This window comes from Elgaria multicarinata, chromosome 12 (genome assembly GCF_023053635.1).
Source record: "Elgaria multicarinata webbii isolate HBS135686 ecotype San Diego chromosome 12, rElgMul1.1.pri, whole genome shotgun sequence".
NCBI lineage: Eukaryota > Metazoa > Chordata > Lepidosauria > Squamata > Anguidae > Elgaria > Elgaria multicarinata.
The window spans coordinates 8,887,056-8,895,439 of NC_086182.1; the positions used below are offsets into that span (position 1 = coordinate 8,887,056).

Sequence of the window (8,384 nt, forward strand, 5' to 3'; positions counted from 1 at the left end):
TCCGCAGCTCCCCCGATCCGATTCTGCCCCGGATTTGCAATCCAAATCGGAGCAGAGCACAGTCCTACTGGAAACCTTCACTTTCAGTAAAAGATGCCCATGGCTTAATGGGATGCATTCTGGGCAAATTGGACCAGGCAGAGGAGCACACTGTATGTTTTAGTATCCCATTACAACACTGGAAAGCAAATAAAACCCCAAATATATACAATTGGATTCAGGATATGTTGATCTTATTTGCCCATGAAAAGGGTATATTACCCCCAAATTACTAAAAGAAAAGAAAAACAATTAATATGGTGACATTTTATTGAATTCTATGCAGAATCGTATCATCCACCGCCAAACCAGGGCAGGTCCACAAAGGAACGTGTCTGACGTTCAACCCTCAGGCAGAGCAATCCTATAGCCCCTGGGGAGTGTCCAAGAGTCCATAGGATTTCACGACTTCCCAAAGCAATGATTACATAATAGGTGACATTGCACCAAAGGTCTGAGTGGGCTTTGCCTCGCTGCTGGGGAAGCAGCCCATTTGGGGGCTAATACGTTGCATGGCAGAGCGCCGTGGGTTTTAATTGAATTTTGTTGCATTCCAATTGAATTTCATCACATTTTGATCAGCCTTGAAGCGATGCAGCTTTCCTTTTGAAAATGAAGCCCTGCTGCTGTATGCATTGCCTAGCCACCGGCTGTGATCCGGCACGCTGTGTAAAGCGAGGGTTGCCACATCTGAGGTGCAGAGTGCAAAGCTGGAAGGTGACGAGTGACAGGCAGATCGGGGAGCGATGCCTACTGGTGTGCCTGGCCATTGGTCTGCACCAGTGGAGGCTCTTGGCTCCCATGTCAGTGGGGCAGTGAATCCGCTCCGGGTTTCAGTGAGAACCAGACTGGTTCTCGCTGAAACCCGGAGCGGATTCACTGCCCCACTGACATGGGAGCCAACAGCCTCCTTTGGTATGCACTTAAAAATGAAAGTGTGAATGCAGCAAACATGTATGAGGGTGGCACACCTTGTCAAAGAGCTTGCATTGGCTCTGCTGTAAGGCCAATTCACACCTGAGGGGCTCTTTAGATCTACATCCAGAATGTTTTACGTGAGTCCCTACGAATGCAAAGTTTGAATACAACGAACATGCATGTGTATCTACACTCACTTGGAAACTAATACTGGGTGATTCACTCACCCTCTCCCATTGTTCCTGTATAACAAGAGAAAGACCCTCTTTGAGACTTCCTCAGATGCATTCTGGAATGCAACTCCCATTATCCCTGAATATTTGTCATGCTGGCCGGGGCTGGAGGGTTGTAGTCCCAAACACCTGGAGAGCAGCGTGGGGAAGGCTGCCCTATTTTCTGCTCCCTAAGAAGTCGCTCTCCCTATTTCACCTTTTGGGGCTCCTTATTAGCAGTGATCAGGTACATAAAAAGGGTGCCACAGGGAGGATGGCCAAGAACTATTTTCCATAGCCACAGAAATTAGGAGCCGAAATAATGGGTATAAGTTACAGCTACCTCGATTTCGATTAAATATATGGAAAAACTTCCTGACGGAAAGATCTGTACAGCAGTGGAACAGTCTACCTACAGAGGTGGTGGGTTCTCCATCTGTGGAGGTGTTTAAGAAGAGGCTGGACAGCCCCCTCTCATGGATGGTTTAACTGGTTTCCCTGCACATTGCAGAGGGTTGGACTAGATGATCCTCATGGTACCTTCCAACTCCACAATTCTGTGATTCTATCTGAGTTGCTAGAATTGTCGTTCGCCTGCTCTCCCTATTTCTAGTGGTTACATTTCCAAGTGCGGGTAGGAGGATGGATCTTAGCTCTAGTGTAAAAGCAGCACGGGTGGGCAACTTGTGGCCCTCCAGATGTTTTGGCCAACAACTCCCATCTGCCCCCCTACTGGCTATGGTGGCTAGGGCTCATGGGAGTTGTAGGCCAAAACATCTGGAGGGGCACAAATTGCACGCAGCCTGATCTAAACACATCCCTATGAACGATATGGCCCTATGAATTCCACACCCTACCCACATATATGGAACAGCTGATAACTACAGATGTTAGCCAAAATGGCTCAGAACAACCTTCAGGAGTTCATTAAAACTGACCTCGAAACCAAGGTGAGCTATAATAAAGCCCCGACGTCTCCTCCAGCTTGGATCTTGGTCCAAGCCAGCAGAAAATGCCCCTCCCCACTAGGATGGTGGGGAGGGGCTGCAGGGACACATTTGGAGGGCAGAAATGGGGAACTTTCCCCTGGGGCCCATTTCGAACCTCTCCCACAGGAAGTAACAGAGCCAGAGTATGGGGAGCAGATCAAAGATCTTGCGGGGAAGGAGGTAAAATAATTTCTCCTGCATCCCTCTTTCACCTCTGCAGCTTTTCCCTCACCCAACCCCCATAGGAACTAACAGGGTTCCTTTTTCCAGGGGAGGGAAGGAAAAGGATTCCTTAGATGGGCACAATTTTTCAGATGGGCTCTTTAAAACTCCCAGATTTCTTCCAATTTTTACTGGAAGAGCTCAGACAGTTTCCGAGTTAATCCAAGCATAGCTTTGGGAATCTCAGTGATCTCTATCGATAATCAAGTTTTCCTAGTGTAACTTTAACCTGAAGAACAAACGCCTACTTATCTTTGAAAAACCAGGGGGGAGCAAAGCTCTTTCAGAGTAAACACACCAGGCATACAGCAGAAGCATTGGCGCCTTAAGCGAAGCCATAGAATCATAGAATGGAAGAGTTGGAAGGGGCCTACAAGGCCATCGAGTCCAACCCCCTGCTCAATGCAGGAATCCACCTTAAGGCATCCCTGACAGATGGCTGTCCAGCTGCCTCTTGAATGCCTCTAGGGTGGGAGAGCCCACAACCTCCCTAGGTAACTGGTTCCATTGTCGTACTGCTCTAACAGTCAGGAGGTTTTTCCTGATGTCCAGCCGGAATCTGGCTTCCTGTAACTTCCTGTAACTTGAGCCCATGATTCCATGTCCTGCACTCTGGGATGACTGAGAAGAGATCCTCTGTGTGACAACCTTTCAAGTGTAGTGGCAGAGGAAATGCCTTGAACATAGGGATAGTACAAGCATGTCCCTATTATAACCTTGGAACCATTGGAGGAAACGGTCTCGTTGACAAGCATCCATTCGATTAGCAAAAGTGGGTTTGCTGCCATCGTGCGATGTGTGGAATGGCCCTCGCGACTGAGTGTATGTTTAACTGCAAACCAAGGTTATATACACAAATGGCCCGAAGCAAATGAAGGACAAACATTCACGTTAAGACTCAAGGAAGTTTGTCACCTGCATAAGAGCTCTGTGGAAGTCAAAAGCTTGGGTGCACAGGTTGGTCCTAAAGGGGGAAATGGCTTGTTAGGTTTTTTTTTAAAAAACTGATGACTGTTTCTCTAATGGACCAAGCTACCTTGTGTGTTCTTGCCTAGCTCCTATTCATTGCAAACACAGGGGTAAAGTATATCCACGTTTTACTCCATCCACTTTGTGTGATCTTTTTTTATCTTATATGCCAGCTTGAGAGTGGCCTAAAAGTAATTTAAATTAAATAACAGTAGTGCTCTGTTTTACAAAAGGGTGAGGAAATTAGCTATTGTTTTCACCCCTTTTGAGTTCCTTTCTTCCTTTCTTTCTTTTAAAAATATTTAAAAGTGGGTGCAATTTACATTTCTTTCTGGCAGAATCTACACTACTGCATTAAAATGGTTTATAACAGTAGTGACAACTGTTGGGGCCCAAGACATATTCCTGATACAGTTTTGAAACCATTTTCAAAGTGTCATATCCTGCTTGGTGTGGATCTGACCTCTGTCTGGTGATTTAATCTTGGGAATCCTGATATGGAATCTATGATCTCAGCCCGGGAACTCACTGAGTGGCCTTGAATCAGCCAGTATGGCTCAGCCCTCAGTATTCCTCATCTGTAAAATGGGGGTTATGATGTTCCTACCACATATTCACTGAAAAAAGAACTATGCATAACAAAAGCTGAAAATCCTGACTCCATGGGGACAATTACTGGATGCATACTAGGGCTTAGTCTGCCAAAAGAAGGAAGGTGAGATCAAGGCTGCCTGGACACTTTGATACAGGATCTCAGATGTGTCGGGACTGCTGGTTTGTTCTTAGTAGTAAATAGAATGTACTTTGCACATGCTCAGAGTCACGTGCATCTCAATTCATACAGGATTTCAGGGTTGTGCTCTGGCATTGGAAATAGGTTCTGGGGCTAATCTCTAGAGAACCTGCTTCTATGAAGCATTATTCATGTTGATTATGTTACAAAAATTACTTCCTATTTAAGTTATAGGTTATTGCAGCTCTGTAACATCCTTAACTATTGACATTTTGAACTGGCATTTCAAGTTAGATCAGCCACATCAAAAACAAAAAAAAGGAAGCCATTAAGGATATTCAAAACTCTACTTTTTTTTTTTTTTTGCTTCAAGTAAAGCATTTCAAATCAAGAGCAATTGTATCAACATTATAATTTATTTGCTCCACAGGTTAGCATATGCAATAATTTAATGCCAGCATCACTACAGCAGCATCATAAAACATCGACATAGCTTTTTGCCTGTTAAATTCACTACAAGAATTGTAACTGTGGCAAAAAAAAAAAAAAAAAAAAAATTAAAGTAAAATGGCACTTTGATGTAAAGAGAATTCAGTGTCCCAAAGAGACGTTCACAGTTCATTCAATTCAGGAAGAAAGTTATTTTTTTAAAAAAAATAACCACCAAACTTTTGTGCAATTAGTTTTAGCACCGGAAAAGCCACAGGGTTGCTTCACAATGTCCCGACAGAAAGTCCGCTGCCTGAAACTCCCGGGCGGCAGGCGTTTCTCCTGGTGCATATTCAACAAATGCAAATGATCACCTCCTAATCCTTTTCATCCCAGCAGACAAGAGGGAGGCTTACAGAAGGCTTTACACATTCAATAAGCAAACGTCAGGAAATGTTGTCAGACAGTCAGAAAGTTCAGTTTAGAAGAAGAAGAAAACGGTTTGGCCTCTTCTTGGCCCAAGTTGGCTGGGAAATGCTGCATCTGATCGTGTGGCTTTTCCCCTCTACCATCCCTGCGCCTCAGGGACTGATGCTTTTCGGACTCGGTGGCCAACGGCCTTGGCTCTCTCGCTCTGGACAGTTCTGCAAGTCCGAGTCCAGAGAGGAAGTGTATATCGCTGTCAGCTTTGAAGGGTGCAAAAATGGGACTGAACAGCCACGGCCGGCGTCTCCCAGCGTCCCTCGCCCTGCTGGGCTCAATGCCTGGCAGCAGACGGGAAGAACCTTGTGCAAAAAAAATGATGAGATTGGCCGGAGAGTCGCGTTGTTTTCATCCCATTCTGCCCTTTGATCGTTCTTCAGTGGACTTTGATGGAGTGTTTGCCAAACTTGAGGAACTGGAAGAGTTTCTCTCTCGTCCTCTGCTTCAAAGCCATGAGGGACCGGGCTTTCTCTTCCAGGTCCTGGTCAGTGGCCAGAATGATCTTGGCCCTTTCTTCTGCTTTTCGATCGCCCGAGTTTTTGAAGAGCTTCTCCAGGGCCTCTTGATCCAGGCTTTCGAAGATGTTGGCCGCCGCTTTCTTGCGCAAGGCCGTGTCGAAGCGGTAGCCGTGGACGGACGGGCTCACCCGCAAGGAGGTGGACATGCCGGCAGGCTTGGGTGTTTTCTCGCTGCTTTCGGCGGTGTCAGATGCAGCGGTATTCACCTCCGAGCGTTCCACCCAGGGATCCCGTAGAGAACTCCCGGTTAAGGCATGGCTATTTAAAGGCAATTGAGAGCAAAAGCCGGCAGCTCAAGTTACAGTGATGACATCAGACTAAACTCAACGCCCAGTAACCACAGGCCGGTTTAACAATTGCATTGCCAGGATCACGTTTCTTGCAATTATGATTTTGGCAGTGAAACGGAGGAGGAATGTTGCTGTGTTATCAGATATAAATATGTGCTTCCGAGGTGTGAGGGTTTTTTTTTATAAGACTATTCCATTTGGAGGCACCAAGGCAAACTAATTTCAGGGGGCTGTGTTAGATATGTGTTCTGATTCTGCTAAGTCTCAGCCATCAATCAGATTCTTTGGGCGACCCAGATGAAACAAGCCCCTTGTACAAAAAGATGACCATTTATTGATAGAAAATGGATGCAGAATATATACATGCAAAGAAAGTTCATATATTCTGCATCCATTTTCTAACATTAAACTGTCATCTTTTTGCACAGGTGGCTTGATTCAACTTGGTGACCAAAAGAGTGTGAAAATGTATTCAGAAGTCTTGGCTAGAGCTACACTGGCCTTAGCTAGGGTGACCCTATGAAAAGGAGGACAGGGCTCCTGTATCTTTAACAGTTGTATGGAAAAGGGAATTTCAGCAGGTGTCATTTGTTTATATGGAGAACCTGGTGAAATCTCCTCTTCGAGGGGATCTACACAGCGTCCTGAAGGCGCTTGCCCCAAAACTCCTTGTGTAGAGCCTGCCTACCTGGCCAGAAGAGGAGGAGGAGGAGGAGGCCCCGCATCACCCCTCGCGAGGAGGAACGTCTCCGAGTGAGTGACACCGTTGGTGCCTAGAGCATCCTTGCCACTGCCGCCCACCTCCCCGCCGGCCTCCTGCTGCCAGCGAAAGAGCCACCCGGGTCGGAGAGCTCAGCGGAAGAAGGCGGGGCAGCGCCTTCTGAAATTCCCCTTTCTATGCAACTGTTAAAGATACAGGAGCCCTGTCCTCCTTTTCATATGGTCACCCTACCTTAGCTAGACCTAAGGTTTATCCCAGGATCATCCCGGGGTCATCCTTGTTCATATAAATGACACACAGGGGATCCCAGGAGCATGTAGGGATGACCCCAGGACAATCTTGGGATAAACCTTAGGTCTAGCTAAGGCCACTGTTGCTTTATAGCAATACTGAAGCACACTGATAACTGTTGGGGCACATTACGGATTCCCTATGCCACTTTCATAGTGTGATTTCCTGCTTTTTATTCCACATTATCCAAAATACCACAACCAATGTCATTATGTGTCCCGTGACGTACAAATGTGCAAGAAAAATATAGCTTTGCCATGATGTGTAAACCACCCAGAAAGCTTCGGCTATCGGGCGGTATATAAATGAAATAAATAAATAAATAAATAAATAAAATGTGATCTTATTAACGATTTGAAGCAAAGTGTCAATCTGGCCTTGGTGAAATCAAAGAGCAAAAGACTGGAAATCCATCTTGTACCACAATCCATACAGTTGAGTTACTCTGGTGAAAAACCAAGATAAAGCCCATGAACATGTATTTTTGTATTTATTTTTTTATTTCATTTTTACACCACCCAATAGCCGAAGCTCTCTGGGCAGTTCACAAAGGGAACAATAACTGCTAAAGGGGCACTGACCTGCAATGTTGTGATCCTAATAATAATAATAATAATAATAATAATAATAATAATAATAATAATTTCTTACATTTATATACCGCCCCATAGCCAAAGATCTCTCGGCGGTTTACAAAGATTAAAAATGTTGAACATTAAAAATCAATATATAAAATTTTAAATCATAAAAGCACAACATTTTTTTAAAAAAAATATAAACACACGTTTAAAACAGCTATGAACTCTAAGCAGATCCAGGGTCAATTACAAAATGCCTGGGAGAAGAGAAAGGTCTTGATTGTGGGCTCTCCCACACTAGAGGCTTTCAAGAGGCAGCTGGACAACCATCTGTCAGGGATGCTTTAGGGTGGATTCCTGCATTGAGCAGGGGGTTGGACTCGATGGCCTTGTAGGCCCCTTCCAACTCTGTGATTCTCTGATTCTATGATCTGGTGCCGAAAAGATAACAACGTTGGCACCAGGTGAACCTCATTGGGGAGGTCATTCCATAATTGAGGGGGCACCACAGAGAAGGCCCTCTCCCTTGCTGTCATTCTCCGAGCTTCCCTCGGAGTAGGCACCTGGAGGAGGACCTTAGACGTTGAGCATGGCAAAGTATTGCAATGATATAGCCCATCCTTCCCCAACCTGGTGCCCTTCAGATGTGTTAGAGTACAACTACAACACATCTGGAAGGCACCACTGGATGGTGCCCAACAATGAACTAAATGAGGGCTAATACACTGAAGCTCAATCCAGACAAGTGGGTGTTAGTGGGTGGTTCTCTGGCCGGATGGAGGGTATTCAACCAGTTCTGGATGGGGCTGCATTCCTCCCTGAAGGAGAAGGTTCATCGCTTGGGGGTTGTCCTGGAGCATGAACTGACTTCTGCCAACTACACCCCAATCTGGAAGGAATAACCTGGCTTCAATCATTTATGCTCTGGTAACCTCCAAATGAGATTACTGCAAGGCACTCTATGTAGGGCTGCCCTTGAAGACTGTTCAGAA

The 8,384-nt window shown here is 45.5% G+C and overlaps 1 protein-coding gene across 1 annotated transcript; it reads right to left on the bottom strand.

Annotated features, from left to right (window-relative positions):
- Window positions 1–4,477: 4,477 nt before the first annotated feature.
- On the bottom strand, window positions 4,478–5,738 carry TCIM (transcriptional and immune response regulator). Its single transcript, XM_063139061.1, has one exon. It carries the CDS (start codon window positions 5,656–5,658, stop codon window positions 5,371–5,373), a length of 288 nt encoding a protein of 95 aa, XP_062995131.1. The 5' UTR covers window positions 5,659–5,738; the 3' UTR covers window positions 4,478–5,370.
- Between the last annotated feature and the right edge of the window lie 2,646 nt (window positions 5,739–8,384).

Coding starts and splice junctions, on each gene's coding strand:
- TCIM (XM_063139061.1), bottom strand. CDS start 5,658: ATGTCCACCTCCTTGCGGGTGAGCCCGTCCGTCCACGGCTACCGCTTC.